At 43.4% G+C, this 19510-nt stretch overlaps 1 protein-coding gene across 1 annotated transcript in view; it reads right to left on the minus strand.

Moving 5' to 3' along the window:
- Positions 1-827: 827 nt before the first annotated feature.
- Positions 828-19510, minus strand: part of LOC123739282 (deoxynucleoside triphosphate triphosphohydrolase SAMHD1) — a 37260-nt gene continuing 18577 nt past the window's right edge. Inside the window, exons 11-17 of the mRNA XM_082973157.1 lie at positions 18168-18283; positions 17754-17893; positions 3115-3155; positions 2851-2905; positions 2580-2684; positions 2345-2482; positions 828-2149 (exon numbers count right to left, since the gene is read on the minus strand). Of these exons, the coding sequence (XP_082829283.1) occupies positions 2048-2149; positions 2345-2482; positions 2580-2684; positions 2851-2905; positions 3115-3155; positions 17754-17893; positions 18168-18283 (697 nt within the window). The 3' untranslated portion in view covers positions 828-2047. The remainder of the gene's footprint in view (positions 2150-2344; positions 2483-2579; positions 2685-2850; positions 2906-3114; positions 3156-17753; positions 17894-18167; positions 18284-19510) is intronic.

A 19510-nucleotide genomic window follows, 5' to 3' on the forward strand; every position in this document is an offset into this window, starting at 1 on the left:
CACAGAGGAGCAATAGCTTATATTTTTAAAATAGCTGTGGATTGTGTGTAGCCCAATCACAAGGCATGCCTACAAGTTGGGAACATGCGGCAAATCTGTCAGTGATGCAGCTACAACAGGGCTTTCGCAATATTTCAAATACAATCGCAGGTTGTTAAGCAAATGGATCCTGCTGAAAAGAGAAGATTATTCTGTCTGTAGGCTACCAAGTTATGAACTTCCAAATAGGCCTATTGAGCGAGCAGCATTGTTAAGGTAAGGGTTAAGGTTTAGGGTAGGAATGTGACTTCCGGGTTTGGAGCGAGTAGTCGTGCTGCACTTCGCTCCGCAGGTAATATTACATTTCATTACATTACATTGATCTGAGCAATTGTTTTTTAGCTAGCTACATAGGCGTCTTTGTATCAAAGATAATTGTGTAGTTTAGAGTAATTATCGAGGTTTGCTAGCCACCTATTTTCGTAAGGTAAGGGTTAAGGTTAGGGGTTAAGGTTAGGGGTTAAGGTTAGGGGTTAAGGTTTAGGGTAGGGATGTCCCAAGGAACCCAGACAGCACTGACCCTCTCACAACGGGATGGAATGCATAGTATAACCTAAGATGAACGACTCAAGCAATTTACCATAGACCATGGGTTAACCGAGATTTGTTTTGTTTTCACCCCTATAATTAAATTGAGGATTCAGGATGCTAGAGCTGTCTTCTACACAAAGTTCTAAGGAAACAGAACTCAGATAGTTAGGCAGAGAAGAGGGTCGTATTTCGCAGATGATGTGGCCGGTTACATTCTGTATTACAAAACCCTTCAAATGGTGAGACTCTCCACCCCATTAGTCTTTCATTCAAAATTATATTATTTATTTAAAACAAAGTGCATAACTTAAATCAACAAACATATCTGATCAACAGCTGTGGGCTCATCGAGGCAGACTTTAGGGTAAACATTGTGTTCATGTTGTTTAAATGAAGATAACATAACGAGACTCCCAAATGATACCAAACACTAGACAGATAGCTGCTTGCCTCAGTAGGGTACATGGATGAAGATAATATGATAACTTAACATTGTTTGTCAGTTAAAGTGGTGGCTTTTCTGAAGATAATTAAGCTACATTGTACCCTGATCTTTGATCTGTATGTGCTTAGCCAACTCCTACTTTAGCCTACATACTGTAGATATGCATGACCAGGCTAACTATGGTAGCTGGGTATATAACAACTAAAACAGCGTAGAAACCATGCATAAAAGAAAGACAATGCCCTGAAACACAAACAACGGTTACCTGTTTGTTTGCATGTTGATCAAATATAACACTAAGGATAAGTTCACATTCAGCTTTGGGAGTATTACGAGGTAAAGCATGATTGTCCAAAGAGTAACTTCCACCAGGATGGATAAATATGTAAAAGTCGTTGCTTGGCTATCTGAAAGAGCCATGTGTGAGAGTGGCACGTCAACATGCATAGCCTGGGAGAACAGGTATGTATACTCACATACTCCTACACTTATCTTATCATGAAATAGCATAACGTTAAGATAACCAAACCTAAAATGTACGCTTGAAATAAAACATCAAAAGTAAATAAAAGAAAGACTACATGATCTAATCCCTGGAAAACTGAATCAGAGTGAACAGAACCCTGAGTAAAGTGACTTCTTTCGAAAGCCTGACTCACATTTTCTTGAGGTGGTGGTCACCAACCCCTGGTCCTAGGGAGCAACAGGGTGTGCAGGCTTTTGTTCCAACCCATCGTGAACACACCTGATTCAGCTAGTCAGTTCATCTTAATGACCTAGATTAGCTGAACCAAGTGTGTTAGTGCTGGGTTGGAACAAAACCTTGCATACCCTGTGGCCCTCAAAGACCATGATTGGTAACCACTGCCGTAAACAGAAGGATTCTCTGTTGTTTCTCATCTTCCTCTTAAAAGAGTCTGGTCATCATTGATTGCAGCCCAGCCTCTTCCTCCCCTCATTATCCTCAGTGGCCCAGCCTCTTCCTCCCCTCATTATCCTCAGTGGCCCAGCCTCTTCCTCCCCTCATTATCCTCAGTGGCCCAGCCTCTTCCTCCCCTCATTATCCTCAGTGTCATTGTTGTGTGCCCAGCTTGCCTTAAGAGGGGTGAGCTCTGGTGCAATCACATCTCCATCCTAAACAAATGTGAACACAAACACACAGGGATACCAGTGTAAATTTTAAACATTGGGAAAATACTCTGTGTGGTGCAGGTAAGATGGTGATAGCTAGCTGGCTTGGCCTTGCACTGTCATCTTCCCCACACAATGTAAAAACGCTAAAAGCTTGAGGTAAAATGATATATAAAGGAAAGAGCGAGGCCTCCTGACCTGAGGTTTGGAGAAGTTCATATCCATACACCACTGGACAAAGTTCTTCTTAGCTGCCTCCATGGTCCTCTCATCAGTCTTCTTACAGTAGACCCTGATAAGCTGCTCAGCAAACCTTTCTGGCAGCAGCTTGGACACCTACAGGAACAACAATTGCCTTATATCATGTTTCCAAGCTCCAAAAATGATTGGATAATTCTAAAATAGGTATACGTAAGTGCATTGAAGTAGTGACCTGGTCCTTGCTGATCTGGTAAGCTTTGGTTGGGTCGTTCTTACAGTAGAAACGCATGTTGTTGATGGGGTTCTTCTCCTTCATACCCCAGTCCATGTTGATGATCTGATGGAGAGAAAGATAGGGAGGAGAGATGGACATGCAAAGAGATACCCATTTTCAACAGAGCAACTGGTAACAAAGGGTTACCTATAGAGAAGGCGGGGGGGGATGGTATGGTAAAATGTATTCAATCAGTTCCCTGATTGAGGTGAAAAGACTGGACACTCACATGGACAACAAAGTCCTCTGGCTGCAGAGTAACATGTTTAAGGTCATTCCGAGGCCTGGACCTCGCCACACAGCCTGCCCACTCCAGGAGCTTTTTCTGGGGGAAGAGAAGACGAGGATGAGAGGCACATAATATGAATCTCGTAGAAAGCTCTGCTAGTAAGCCCTGGAAGGATATCCTCTCTCCAAACACACGCACACACACGCACACGCACACACACACCTGTGAAACCTCCACGCGCACCTCAGTCTGGGTCTGTCCCACACACTTGTAGAGGCGTCTGCAGGTGATGTTTTGAAGGATCTCTCTGGCCTCAGCCAGCTTAGAGGACGACGAGTACAGAATCTGCTCAAACATATTGTCTACAGGGGAAGGGAGGAGAAAGGGAGAGAGACAGGTGAGAGGGAGAGACAAGGTGATAAGGAGCGTGGGAAGATGAGAGGTAATCATGCAAACCAAACCCAGCAGTAATTGTATGGACAGGAATGTACCACACAAAAAAAACAGGTATGGCAAACCCAGCCTGTTTGGACAGCCTTGACACCTGGCATAAAACTCTCAAAGCTCTGGTTGTCTGGGTAAGTAGAACAGACCAGAGCCATTGTACACTTTATATTTCTATGGGGTTGAACGGACCAGTGAGTTTAGTGTAGGCCTCCATGTCGTCTATTGCTGCGGAGATGGTGAACATCTTTCCCCCTGAACCTTGAATCTGGATGTGGGGGTTCGCCTTGATAAAGGCCTCTGTGATCCTGAAAAAAGACAATATAACATCTCATTTTCAACATATAACATACAGCAGAAAAAAAACTCAATTTCTGAGAACCTGTATGAATGAATAAAAGATAGGAAATAAAACAGATACACAGTACCAGTCAAAAGTTTGGACAAACCTACTCATTCCAGGGTTTTTCCCTTTGTTTTCTACTTTGTAGAATGATAATGAAGACATCAAAATTAAGAAATGTTAAACAAATCAAAATATATTTTATATTTGAGATTCTTCAAAGTAGCCGCCCTTTGCCTTGATGACAGCTTTGCACACTCTTGGATCCTGGGGTAAACGTTGAACATTGTTATACTCAGAGTATAGGAACATTAGTTACAAAGGAGACATGAGGGATGCCATAATGAAGCTTGGGAGGGACTGAGTGCAGGGAAACCAACCGTGACAGTACTGACAAGGGTAGAAACCGCTGAAGGTTCATATGACTTAGTTCCCTGCTTAGCGAGAATGACGCAATGTTTAGAGATGAGGAGGAGACTCCACCCAAAGTGGGGTCTGAATACCACCACGGGGGAAGCCATGTCTGTGTCTGAATTACAGCTGTAACGACCCTTTGGGGAGAATTCAACTTGGTTAAGCTTCTCTAGTGTCCGTGAGTTACTTACTCTGAAAAATTAGAACCTAACAGTAGTCACCTAGACTGCATTTCAAATAAAAAAGGTGTGCCTTGTTAAAAGTTCATTTGTGGAATTTCTTTCCTTAATGCGTTTGAGCCAATCAGTTGTGTTGTGACAAGGTAGGGGTGGTATACAGAAGATAGCCCTTTTTGGTAAAATACCAAGTCCATATTATGGCAAGAACAGCTCAAATAAGCAAAGAGAAACGACAGTCCATCATTACTTTAAGACATGAAGGTCAGTCCATCATTACTTTAAGACATGAAGGTCAGTCCATCATTACTTTAAGACATGAAGGTCAGTCCATCATTACTTTAAGACATGAAGGTCAGTTCATCATTACTTTAAGACATGAAAGTCAGTCAATATGGAAAATGTCAACAACTTCAAAAGTTTAACCGTCAAGCGCTATGATGAAACTGGCTCTCATGAGGACCGCCACAGGAAAGGAAGACCCAGAGTTACCTCTTCTGCAGAGGATAAGTTCATTAGAGTTAACTGCACCTCAGATTGCAGCCCAAATAAATGCTTCACAGAGTTCAACATCAACAGTTCAGAGGAGACAGCGTGAATCAGGTCTTCATGGTCTAAGCGCTGCAAAGAAACCCCTACTAAAGGACACCAATAAGAAGAAGAGACTTGCTTGGGCCAAGAAACACGAGCAATGGACATTAGACCGGTGGAAATCTGTCCTTTGGTCTGATGAGTCCAAATTTAAGATTTTTGGTTCCAACTGCCATGTCTTTGTGAGACGCAGAGTAGGTGAATGGATGATCTCCTCATGTGTATTTCCCACCATGAAGCATGGAGGAGGAGGTGTGATGGTGCTTTGCTGGTGACACTGTCTGTGATTTATTTAGAATTCAAGGCACACTTAACCAGCATGGCTACCACAGCGATATGCCATCCCATCTGGTTTACGCTTAGTGGGATTATCATTTGATCTTCAGCAGGACAATGATCCAACACACCTCCAGGCTGTGTATGGGCTATTTGACCAAGAAGGAGAGTGATGGAGTGCTGTATCAGATGACCTGGCCTCCACAATCACCCGACCTCAACCCAATTGAGATGGTTTGGGATGAGTTGGACCACAGAGTGATGGAAAAGCAGCTAACAAGTGCTCAGCATATGTGGGAACTTCTTCAAGATAGTTGGAAATGCATTCCAGGTGAAGCTGGTTGAGAGAATGCCAAACGTGTGCAACGCTATTATCAAGGCAAATGGTGACTACTTTGAAGAATCTAAAATATATTTTGATTTGTTTTACCATTGTTTGGTTACTACATGATTCCATATGTGTTATTTCATAGTTTTGATGTCTTCACTATTATTCTACAATGTAGAAATAGTAAAAAACCCTTGAATGAGTTGGTGTGTCCAAACTTTTGACTGGTACTGTAGGGCTCCCGAGTGGCGCAGCAGTCTAATGCACTACATCTCAGTGCTAGAGGCGTCACTACAGACCCTGGTTCGATTCCAGGCTGTATCACAACCGGACGTGATTGGGAGTCCCATAGGGCGTCGGGCAATTGGCCCAGAGTCGTCTGGGTTTGGCCGGGGGTAGGCAGTCATTGTAAATAAGAATTTGTTCTTAACTTAAAAAAACGTACAAAGTTATGGAAACTCGAGTAAAGTGTATTTAACCTCTTAGGGCTAGGGGGCAGTATTTACACCGCCGGATAAAAAACGTACCCGATTTAATCTGGTTACTACTCCTACCCAGTAACTAGAATATGCATATACTTATTAGATATGGATAGAAAACACCCTAAAGTTTCTAAAACTGTTTGAATGGTGTCTGTGAGTATAACAGAACTCATATGGCAGGCAAAAACCTGAGAGATTCCTTTACAGGAAGTGGCCTGTCTGACCATTTATTGGCTTTCTTTGACATCTCTTTCCAAAACAAAGGATCTCTGCGGTAACGTGACACTTCCCACGGCTCCCATAGGCTCTCAGAGCCCGGGAAAAAGCTGAATGTCGTCATTCCAGCCCCAGGCTGAAACACATTATCGCCTTTGTCAAGTGGCCGATCAGGGGACAGTGGGCTTAGGGGCGTGCACTGGTCGCCCCCATCTTTCTTTTTTTTCCTCTGTTTACCGAAACGCAGATTCCCGGTCGGAATATTATCGCTTTTTTACGAGATAAATTGCATAAAAATTGATTTTAAACAGCGGTTGACATGCTTCGAAGTACGGTAATGGAATATTTAGAATTTTTTTGTCACGAAATGCGCCATGCTCGTAACCCTGATTTACCATTTCGGATAGTGTCTTGAACGCACGAACAAAACGCCGCTGTTTGGATATAACGATGGATTATTTGGGACCAAACCAACATTTGTCATTGAAGTAGAAGTCCTGGGAGTGCATTCTGACGAAGAACAGGAAAGGTAATAACATTTTTGTTATAGTAAATCTGATTTTGGTGAAGGCTAAACTTGCTGGGTGTCTAAATAGCTAGCCCGTGATGGCTGGGCTATGTACTTAGAATATTGCAAAATGTGCTTTCACCAAAAAGCTATTTTAAAATCGGACATATCGAGTGCATAGAGGAGTTCTGTATCTATAATTCTTAAAATAATTGTTATGCTTTTTGTGAACGTTTATCGTGAGTAATTTAGTAAATTGTTAGTAAATTCCCCGGAAGTTTGCGGGGGGTATGCTAGTTCTGAACGTCACATGCTAATGTAAAAAAGCTGTTTTTTGATATAAATATGAACTTGATTGAACAAAACATGCATGTATTGTATAACATAATGTCCTAGGGTTGTCATCTGATGAAGATCATCAAAGGTTAGTGCTGCATTTAGCTGTGGTTTGGGTTTATGTGACATTATATGCTAGCTTGAAAAATGGGTGTCTGATTATTTCTGGCTGGGTACTCTGCAAACATAATCTAATGTTTTTCTTTCGTTGTAAAGCCTTTTTGAAATCGGACAGTGTGGTTAGATAAAGGAGAGTCCTGTCTTTAAAATGGTGTAAAATAGTTATATGTTTGAGAAATTGAAGTAATAGCATTTTTAAGGTATTTGAATATCGCGCCACGGGATTAGACTGGCTGTTGCGTAGGTGGGACGATTTGGTGCCACCTACCCTAGAGAGGTTAAAGCAGGTGCTTCCACACAGGTGTGGTTTCTGAGTTAATTAAGCAACAAACATGCTGGGCAGGCCATTATTTTGGCTACCATGACTATGTCCCTTTAGGATAACAATGCCTACTCGGCTCCATCATTCATTGAATCAGATGACTAATTTATCACAAAACCCACTGATATTGACAACTACTTTCATTTATTTTTCATTGGCAAGATGAACAAACTTAGGGGTGACATGCCAGCAACAAACGCTGACACTACACATCCAAGTATATGTGACAAATTATGAAAGACAAGAATTATACTTTTGAATTCCTTAAAGTGAGTGTGGAAGAGGTGAACAAATTATTGTTGTCTATCAACAATGACAAGCCACTGAGGTCTGACAACTTGGATGGAAGATTACTGTGGATAACAGCGGATGATGTTGCCACATCTTCAATTTAAGCCTACTAGAAAGTGTGTGCCCTTAGGCCTGGAGGGAAGTTAAAGTCCTTCCGCTTCCTAAGAATAGTAAAGCCCCCTTTACTGGCTAAAATAGCCGACCAATCAGCCTGTTACCAACCCTTAGTAAACTTCTGTAAAAATAGTGTTTGACCTGATACGTCCCACCTAGCCCATAGAGGTTAACGTCTCTATCTTAGTACATACATTTCACACTTACTTCAGTAACCAGTTAGGGTATAAAGAAATAAAGACAGGTGTTCATATTTAATATAAGCAATATTTAGTATACTTATCGATGTTATGGATGAGCGCGGTTGTTTGTTCTGTTCCTCTCTCTCTCCATCTCTGTAGCTTCCAGGTATGCTGGATAAGGACCCGAGCTAAGGGAATTGGGCTTACTTTGTAGTGCCTGTCCGGAATGGCTCATTAATGTAAACGGGCATATTGGAAGACACTGTCAGTAGTGATGTAATTTTGTAAATGTTATATTGTGATGTTGTTTCATAAACGTGTTGCAATGTATATATTTTGGTATGTTTAGATAAATGGAAACTGTATGTTGAATAGGTAATTGCTTAATTAATTAGTGTTAATTGTTCTGAGGGGAGGGGCTACCCCTACAAAAGGAGCCTCTCTTTCAGTTCATGGGGAGGCATTTTGGATTGAGCTGTGGGTGGGGCAGCTTTGTTTTTAAGCTGTCCCATAAGGTATATGTTTGATGGCAGTACTGTTGTTTTGTTCCGGAATCACTATGTAAATAAACACCTTTGCACAGAAGAACTTTTGCGGCTCCGCCATCTTTTTATTTTTTATAGAGGTTAGGTTTTCCAGTTTAGCCTTCTGGCCTACTCTACGTGACATATGGTGGCAGCAGTGGGATGGCGCACCGCAAATCAGTGAATTCCAACAAGAGAGGTAAAGGAATGCGTACAGGATTGCGTTCACAGCAGCAGCATCAACTGTCATAAAAGGTAATTGAAGTTGAAACTGGGTGGAATACCATGGAATCTTCTGGTGAAGAGGTTAATTATGAGAAACTAGGAGCCCGACCAAGGGGCCAAACACAACCAGAACTGTTTGAACTACCGGTTGAGAAGAGGGACGAAGACCTCAAGCAGGAGTTTCGGGGCCTACGCCAATCTATCCTCACAGCTCCTCACCAAGCGGAACTCGTCAGTGAGAGCCCAAGATTGGGTCTGCCAACACCAGGACGACAAAGGCTCGACGCAGCAGGGACTTCAACTCCACAGCAGGATCCCCAAGCAGTAATGAGGCCAGCCCCAGCACCAGGAGACCAGTCCAGCAGTGTTAACCTGTTAGGGCTAGGGGGCAGCATTGACACGGCTGGATAAAAAACATACCCGATTTAATCTGGTTACCACTCCTACTCAGTAACTAGAATATGCATATACTTATTACATATGGATAGAAAACACCCTAAATTTTCTAAAACTGTTTGAATGGTGTCTGTGAGTATAACAGAACTCAAATGGCAGGTCAAAACCTGAGAGATTCCTTTACAGGAAGTGGCCTGTCTGACCATTTGTTGAACTTGTTTTCCATCTCTATCATTTACTAAGGATCTCTGCTCTAACGTGACACTTCCCACGTCTTCCATAGGCTCTCAGAGCCCGGGAAAAAACAGAATGTCGTCATTCCAGCCCCAGGCTGAAACACATTATCGCCTTTCTCAAGTGGCCGATCAAGAGACACTGGCTTATGCGCGTGACCCCGACCGCCCCCGCCTTTGGGATTTTTTCCTCTGTTTGCCGAAAAGGAGATTCCCTGTCGGAATATTATCGCTTTTCTACGAGAAAAATGTCGTAAAAATTGATTTTAAACAGCGGTTGACATGCTTCGAAGTACGGTAATGGAATACTTAGAATTTTATTGTCACGAATTGCGCCAAGCGCGTGACACTTCTTTACTATTTCGGATAGCGTCTGGAACGCACGAACAAAACGCCGCTATTCGGATATAACGATGGATTATTTTGGACCAAACCAACATTTGTTATTGAAGTAGCTGTCCTGGGTGTGTATTCTGACGAAGACAACAAAAGGTAATGAAATTTTTATAATAGTAAATATGATTATGGTGAGTGCTAAACTTGCCGGGTGTCTAAATAGCGAGCCCGTGATGCCTGGGCTATGTACTTAGAATATTGCAAAATGTGCTTTCACCAAAAAGCTATTTTAAAATCGGACATATCGAGTGCATAGAGGAGGTCTGTATCTATAATTCTTAAAATAATTGTTATGCTTTTTGTGAACGTTTATCGTGAGTAATTTAGTAAAATGTTAGCGAATTCCCCGGAAGTTTGCGGGGGGTATGCTAGTTCTGAACGTCACATGCTAATGTAAAAAGCTGGTTTTTGATATAAATATGAACTTGATTGAACAAAACATGCATGTATTGTATAACATAATGTCCTAGGGTTGTCATCTGATGAAGATCATCAAAGGTGAGTGCTGCATTTAGCTGTCTTCTGGGTTTTGGTGACATTATATGCTGGCTTGAAAAATGAGTGTCTGATTATTTCTGGCTTGGTACTCTGCTGACATAATCTAATGTTTTGTTTTCGTTGTAAAGCCTTTTTGAAATCGGACAGTGTGGTTAGATTAACGAGAGTCTTATCTTTAAATGGCTGTAAAATAGTCATATGTTTGAGAAATTGAAGTAATAGGATTTTTAAGGTTTTGAAAATCGCGCCACAGGATAGCCGTGGCTGTTACGTAGGTGGGACGAATTCGTCCCGCCTAGCCTAGAGAGGTTAACGTTCATCTTCCAGCATTCCTGAGGAAGGAGCCAAAGATGCCCTCATACCAGCAGGGGGAGGACATTGAAAACTACTTGCTGAGGTTTGAGCGAATGGCCAAGACGTGGCAGTGGCCGGAGGTAGAGTGGGCCTGCAGGCTTGTCCCATTGCTCACGGGCAAGGCCTTAGAGGCTTACACAGCAATGGATGAGGGGCTGTCCAACGTCTACAAGGGCTTGAAGGAAGCGCTGCTGGTGAAGTTCGACATCTCCTCGGAGACCTACCGTCAACGCTTTAGAGCTGCATCGACGCCATCGGGTGAGTCACCGACAGAGACGTACCACCGCCTCAAGGGTCTCTACCGATGATGGGTTCAACCAGAGGAGAAGACACAGGACGAGATCGGTGAGGTCATCATCCTCGAGCAACTTCTACAAGTTCTACCACACGACATTCAAACCTGGGTTCGAGAGCACGAGCCCAAGGACGGGCTTATGGCGGCCAAGCTTGCGCTGCAGTACCATAATGCACGTAAAGGGGGCCCACCACGACCTGCAGCACCCGCTCCAAGGAGTCTCCGAGACACAAGGGACATCAGAGATACCCGAGATGGTGGAGGTAACTCTGGGGGTTATGTGTCTGGGAGGAGGGAGGTAAGGGATTATGCAGTTCGCTCTGATGGGAGGGGTCTGACCTGTTTTTACTGCCGACAGCAGGGGCACAAGGCTTCAATGTGTCCGCTACGTAAATCCAAGCTCTCAGGTTACTGTTATGTGCCCAGAGAGGGGGATGGTGTTCAGAATAGACAGACTGGGGAAGGGTCAGTCTTGGTACCTGTAAAAGTGAATGGTAAAAGTCTTACTGCAATGATTGACACCGGCAGTTCCCTGTCGTTGATCAGAAAATGTAATGTACCTGTTAATGACATTGATTACGGTCACCAGACACTGATCCAATGTGTCCATGGTGACCAGTCACAGCAGCCCACAGCTGAACTCACAGTGGAGATTCAGGGTCAGAAATACCTCCTCAAAGTTGGGGTAATGGAGAAGCTACCTTTTGAGATGATTTTGGGGAGGGATGTGCCTGTACTCTCTGATCTGTTGGGAAGTGTGGGGGGTCAGCTATATGAGCAGTCAGTTTGCCAGTCTGATGTTCAGGTGTCATGTTCAGTTGTCACTCGTGCACAGGCCAAAGCTGGTTTACAACCTCTGCCTGACTTGTGTGATAGTCTGTGTGAGGGGGGAACCAAAGGGCCCAGAAAGTCACGCCGCCAGCGGCGTCTTGAGAAGTATGTGGGAACCCCTGTACCTGTTGCTGATGTGTCTGGGTTAGAAGTGCAATGGGAAGTTCCACAAAATGTTGCTACACTGCAGAAGTCTGATGCAACCTTGAAAGGTTTATTTGATAAGGCCTTAGCTGGGGACAGCCAATCTTCATGTGGGGGAATATACACAGTAGACAACCACATACTCTACCTTGGGTCAGAAGCAGATAGCAGGAAGTTAGTGGTGCCATCTACATGTAGACCACTTGTTCTCAACCTTGCACATACAGTTCCATGGGCAGGCCATCTAGGGCAACATAAGACCTATCTTAGGCTAGGCTCCCGTTTCTTTTGGCCCTCCATGTATACTGATGTACAAACATACTGCAAAACATGCCCCACGTGACAGAAAACCAGTGCTGTCCGTAGGTCTGACCGGGCTCCTCTATGTTCACTGCCAGTTATCTCTACCCCATTCAAGAGAATTGCAATGGACATTGTTGGACCCTTGGAGAAGAGTAGTGCAGGTTACCAGTATATATTGGTGATCTGTGACTATGCCACCCGGTTCCCAGAAGCCTTCCCACTCCGTTCCATAACCACTCCAAAAATAATCAGTGCTCTTGTTCAGCTCTTTTCTCGTGTAGGAATCCCAGATGAAATCCTGACGGACCAAGGCACAAACTTCACTTCACGACAGATGGTTCAACTCCAACAACAAGTGGGCATTAAAGGCTTGAGGACCACTCCCTACCATCCCCAAACGGATGGGCTTGTAGAGAGATTCAATCAAACGCTCAAGAATATGCTGAGGAAGTTTGTGGCTGACACTGGTAAAGACTGGGATAAGTGGTTACCCTTTCTGCTTTTTGCTTACAGGGAGGTGCCTCAGGCATCGACAGGTTTCTCACCATTCGAACTCCTCTATGGATGGCCAGTGCAGGGACCACTGGACCTGCTGAAGAAGTGCTGGGAAGGTTCCCCAGTAGCTACCTCAGGACAGGGGATTGTCCAGTACGTTCTCCAGATGCGGGACAGGCTGGAGCGGTACCGAGAGGAGGCTAGGGCAAACCACCAGAGGGGGACCGCAATGATGATACACAACCAGGACATCCCGTGGTCATTTTTATGGTGGGTTGCAACTTGCAGAATCCTTCCAAGGTTGAACCCACCAGATGGGGACTGTCATGACTCTCCTGACAGTGGAACATTATGACTGCTGAATATTTTTTGAAGGTAAGATGGACCCCTAAGCTCCACTCTACGTTTAATTGAAAATGCCTATTTCTTTCTAAATCAATTTTTTCAAGTATACATTCTTTCCATTGCAGGACAAGGATTGTCCTCACTTTCAAAAATTCCCAAATTGCTTCAACTTGCATTTCTGATTGACTGGCAAGTTTCACCATCCAATTATTTTAGATCTATAGGAGTGCAAGTTTCACCATCCAATTATTTCAGATCTACAGGAGTGCAAGTTTCACCATCCAATTATTTCAGATCTATAGGAGTGCTAGTTTCACCATGGGGTGAACTAGCCTAGGCAGCCGATAGCAGTGCTTCATTTTTGCTAGCAGCACAGGATCCAGCAGCACAGGATCTTGTCAGCACAGGATCCAGCAGCACAGGATCCAGCAGCACAGGATCCAGCAGCACAGGATCCAGCAGCACAGGATCCAGCAGCACAGGATCCTGCCAGCACAGGATCCAGCACCTCTCAGTTTTGGACTGATTCGTTCCGGAAACCATTTGCCAGGATTTGCCTCTTGAGCATTGACCACAAGTTCTCAATGGGATTAAGGTCTGGGGAGTTTCCGTGCCATGGACCCAAAATATCGATGTTTTGTTCTCCGAGACACTTAGTTATCACTTATGCCTTATGGCAAGGTGCTCCATCATGCTGGAAAAGGCATTGTTCGTCACCAAACTGTTCCTGGATGGTTGGGAGAAGTTGCTCTCGGAGGATGTGTTGGTATCATTCTTTATTCATGGCTGTGTTCTTAGGAAAAATTGTGAGTGAGCCCACTCCCTTGGCTGAGAAACAACCCCACACATGAATGGTCTCAGGATGCTTTACTGTTGGCATGACACAGGACTGATGGTAGCGCTCACCTTGTCTTCTCCAGACAAGCTTTTTTCCGGATGCCCCAAACAATCGGAAAGGAGATTCATCAGAGAAAATGACTTTACCTCAGTTCTCAGCAGTCCAATCCCTGTACCTTTTGCAGAATATCAGTCTGTCCCTGATGTTTTTCCATGAGAGAAGTGGTTCTTTGCTGCCCTTCGCCTTCTTCACAACAATTGAACCGCTCTCCTTGAAGTTCTTGATGATCCGATAAATGGTTGATTTAGGTGCAATCTTACTGGCAACAATATCCTTGCCTGTGAAGCCCTTTTTGTGCAAAGCAATGATGACGGCACGTGTTTCCTTGCAGTTAACCCTAGTTGACAAAGGAAGAACAATGATTCCAAGCACCAGCCTCCTTTTGAAGCTTCCAGTCTGTTATTCAAACTCAATCAGCATGAGAGAGTGATCTCCAGCCTTGTCCTCGTCAACACTCACACCTGTGTTAACGAGAGCATCACTGACATGATGTCAGCTGGTCCTTTTGTGGCAGGGCTGAAATGCAGTGGAATTTTGGGGGGGGAATTCAGTTCATTTGCATGGCAAAGAGGGACTTTGCAATTAATTGCAATTCATCTGATCACTCTTCATAACATTCTAGAGTACATGCAAATTGCCATCATACAAACTGAGGCAGCAGACTTTATGAAAATTTATATTTATGTCATTCTCAAAAGTTTTGGCCACAACTTTATATAGACCAAGGAGTGGCCATTGCTGTGGTGGGAGAACTAGGAGATTCAGTTTCTATAATCTCCCTCTCTCTCTCTGCTCTGATAGAAACGAGCCTGCAACTCTTATCTCTCCAGCAGTTGCACTTAATCATTTATTTCCTTATAGAATCATAGCCCCGCAGGAAGGGTGCTTGAGTTGGTGCAGCACCCGATACATTAAAATACATTTGCCTAAGTGATAGATTACTTCTGTCTGTTCAGAAAGAAATGAAATCATTCAGATTACTACACCAGGAGTAGGCCTGTAATTTAGCCAGAGAGGATCAATAGCTTATTTAAAAAAATAGCTGTGGATTGTGTGTAGCCCAATCACAAGGCATGCCTACAAGTTGGGAACATGTGGCAAATCTGTCAGTGATGCAGCTACAACAGGGCTTTCGCAATATTTCAAATACAATTGCAGGTTGGAAAGCAAATGGATCCTGCTGAAAAGAGAAGATTATTCTGTCTGTAGGCTACCAAGTTATCAACTTCCAAATAGGCCTATTGAGCGAGCAGCATTGTTAAGGTAAGGGTTAAGGTTAGGGGTTAAGGTTTAGGGTAGGAATGTCCCAAGGAACCCAGACAGCACTGACCCTCTCACAACGGGATGGAATGCATAGTATAACCTAAGATGAACGACTCAAGCCGTTTACCATAGACCCCCCCCAAGGTCTCGGTCTGTGTAAGTGTTAGCACACAGGGATACCTCTGCGGGTCAGGGGCAATAAGCAGACCAGAGTGGCCCCGCCCCGATCAGAAAACATTGAGTCGGATGTCTCAGCTTCCTCTTCCGTCTCTGGTATAAGGAGCAGCAGTAATTCCACTGAGGAATAATAACTGGAAACTGCGTCCAAGATGCCTGACCATTGTTTTCAAGGTAATCTACTCACTTTCGCATGCCGATTTATGGAACGTCTATATCCAGGTTACATCTGGTTTACGGCTGAGAGTTTCCTTTTGTGAGGTGGAGACTTCGCAAACCGGAACTCCCAATTTCTAATAGGTATGGACCCAGAACTAAATCACGCAGCTGATCAAATAACGCAAGATTTTTGTTCTGGGTTAACCGAGATTTGTTTTCTGTTCACCCCTATAATGGTTAAATTGAGGATTCAGGATGCTAGAGCTGTCTTCTACACAAAGTTCTAACGAAACAGAACTCAGATAGCCAGGCAGAGAAGAGGGTTGTATTTCGCAGATGTGGCCGGTTACATTCTGTATTACAAAACCCTTCAAAAAGTGAGACTCTCCACCTCATTAGTCTTTCATTCAAAATTATATTATTTATTTAAAACAAAGTGCATAACTTAAATCAACAAACATGTCTGTCTGATCAACAGCTGTGGGCTCATCGAGGCAGACTTTAGGGTAAACATTGTGTTCATGTTGTTTAAATGAAGATAACGAGACTCCCAAATGATACCAAACACTAGACAGATAGCTGCTTGCCTCAGTAGGGTACATGGATGAAAACAAAGATAATATGATAACTTAACATTGTTTGTCAGTTAAAGTGGTGTCTTTTCGGAAGATAATTAAGCTACATTGTACCCTGATCTTTGATCTGTATGTGCTTAGCCAACTCCTACTTTAGTCTAGATACTGTAGATATGCATGACCAGGCTAACTATGGTAGCTGGGTATATAACAACTAAAACAGCGTAGAAACCATGCATAAAAGAAAGACAATGCCCTGAAACACAAACAACGGTTACCTGTTTGTTTGCATGTTGATCAATATAACACCAAGGATAAGTTCCCATTCAGCTTTGGGAGTATTACAAGGTAAAGCATGATTGTCCAAAGAGTAACTTCCACCAGGATGGATAAATATGTAAAAGTCGTTGCTTGGCTATCTGAAAGAGCCATGTGTGATAGTGGCACGTCAACATGCATAGCCTGGGAGAACAGGTATGTATACTCACATACTCCTACACTTCTCTTACCATGAAATAGCATAACGTTAAGATAACCAAACCTAAAATGTACGCTTGAAATAAAACATCAAAAGTAAATAAAAGAAAGACTACATGATCTAATCCCTGGAAAACTGAATCAGAGTGAACAGAACCCTGAGTAAAGAGACTTCTTCTGAAAGCCTGACTCATTTTCTTGAGGTGGTGGTCACCAACCCCTGGTCCTAGGTGACCTCTGGTGTAATCACATCTCCATCCTAAACAAATGTGAACACAAACACACAGGGATACCAGTGTCAATTTTAAACATAGGAAAAATACTCTGTGTGGTGCAGGTAAGATAGTGATAGCTAGCTGGCTTGGCCTTGCACTGTCATCTTCCCCACACAATGTAAAAACGCTAAAAGCTTGAGATAAAATGATATATAAAGGAAAGAGCGAGGCCTCCTGACCTGAGGTTTGGAGAAGTTCATATCCATACACCACTGGGCAAAGTTCTTCTTAGCTGCCTCCATGGTCCTCTCATCAGTCTTCTTACAGTAGACCCTGATAAGCTGCTCAGCAAACCTTTCTGGCAGCAGCTTGGACACCTACCGGAACAACAATTGCCTTATATCATGTTTCCAAGCTCCAAAAATGATTGGATAATTCTAAAATAGGTATACGTAAGTGCATTGAAGTAGTGACCTGGTCCTTGCTGATCTGGTAAGCTTTGGTTGGGTCGTTCTTACAGTAGAAACGCATGTTGTTGATGGGGTTCTTCTCCTTCATACCCCAGTCCATGTTGATGATCTGATGGAGAGAAAGATAGGGGGGAGAGATGGACATGCAAAGAGATACCTATTTTCAACAGAGCAACTGGTAACAAAGGGTTACCTATAGAGAAGGCGGGGGGGCTATGGTAAAATGTATTCAATCAGTTCCCTGATTGAGGTGAAAAGACTGGACACTCACATGGACAACAAAGTCCTCTGGCTGCAGAGTAACATGTTTAAGGTCATTCCGAGGCCTGGACCTCGCCACACAGCCTGCCCACTCCAGGAGCTTTTTCTGGGGGAAGAGAAGACGAGGATGAGAGGCACATAATATGAATCTCGTAGAAAGCTCTGCTAGTAAGCCCTGGAAGGATATCCTCTCTCCAAACACACGCACACACACGCACACACACACCTGTGAAACCTCCACGCGCACCTCAGTCTGGGTCTGTCCCACACACTTGTAGAGGCGTCTGCAGGTGATGTTTTGAAGGATCTCTCTGGCCTCAGCCAGCTTAGAGGACGACGAGTACAGAATCTGCTCAAACATATTGTCTACAGGGGAAGGGAGGAGAAAGGGAGAGAGACAGGTGAGAGGGAGAGACAAGGTGATAAGGAGCGTGGGAAGATGAGAGGTAATCATGCAAACCAAACCCAGCAGTAATTGTATGGACAGGAATGTACCACACAAAGAAAACAGGTATGGCAAACCCAGCCTGTTTGGACAGCCTTGACGCCTGGCATAAAACTCTCAAAGCTCTGGTTGTCTGGGTAAGTAGAACAGACCAGAGCCATTGTACACTTTATATTTCTATGGGGTTGAACGGACCAGTGAGTTTAGTGTAGGCCTCCATGTCGTCTATTGCTGCGGAGATGGTGAACATCTTTCCCCCTGAACCTTGAATCTGGATGTGGGGGTTCGCCTTGATAAAGGCCTCTGTGATCCTGAAAAAAGACAATATAACATCTCATTTTCAACATATAACATACAGCAGAAAAAAAACTCAATTTCTGAGAACCTGTATGAATGTATAAAAGATAGGAAATAAAACAGATATACAGTACCAGTCCAAAGTTTGGACACACCTACTCATTCCAGGGTTTTTCCCTTTGTTTTCTACTTTGTAGAATGATAATGAAGACATCAAAATTAAGAAATGTTAAACAAATCAAAATATATTTTATATTTGAGATTCTTCAAAGTAGCCGCCCTTTGCCTTGATGACAGCTTTGCACACTCTTGGATCCTGGGGTAAACGTTGAACATTGTTATACTCAGAGTATAGGAACATTAGTTACAAAGGAGACATGAGGGGTCCATAATGAAGCTTGGGAGGGATATCATGTCTCTCAGGATTGGGTTAGAGGTTAGTTTAACATGGATCCAGATATCATGTCTCTCAGGGTTGGGTTAGAGGTTAGTTTAACATGGATCCAGATATCATGTCTCTCAGGGTTGGGTTAGAGGTTAGTTTAACATGGATCCAGATATCATGTCTCTCAGGGTTGGGTTAGAGGTTAGTTTAACATGGATCCAGATATCATGTCTCTCAGGGTTGAGTTAGAGGTTAGTTTAACATGGATCCAGATATCATGTCTCTCAGGATTGGGTTAGAGGTTAGTTTAACATGGATCCAGATATCATGTCTCTCAGGGTTGGGTTAGAGGTTAGTTTAACATGGATCCAGATATCATGTCTCTCAGGATTGGGTTAGAGGTTAGTTTAACATGGATCCAGATATCATGTCTCTCAGGATTGGGTTAGAGGTTAGTTTAACATGGATCCAGATATCATGTCTCTCAGGATTGGGTTAGAGGTTAGTTTAACATGGATCCAGATATCATGTCTCTCAGGATTGGGTTAGAGGTTAGTTTAACATGGATCCAGATATCATGTCTCTCAGGATTGGGTTAGAGGTTAGTTTAACATGGATCCAGATATCATGTCTCTCAGGATTGGGTTAGAGGTTAGTTTAACATGGATCCAGATATCATGTCTCTCAGGATTGGGTTAGAGGTTAGTTTAACATGGATCCAGATATCATGTCTCTCAGGGATTGGGTTAGAGGTTAGTTTAACATGGATCCAGATATCATGTCTCTCAGGATTGGGTTAGAGGTTAGTTTAACATGGATCCAGATATCATGTCTCTCAGGATTGAGTTAGAGGTTA

Source organism: Salmo salar, chromosome 03, assembly GCF_965601325.2.
Source record: "Salmo salar chromosome 03, fSalSal1, whole genome shotgun sequence".
Lineage (NCBI taxonomy): Eukaryota > Metazoa > Chordata > Actinopteri > Salmoniformes > Salmonidae > Salmo > Salmo salar.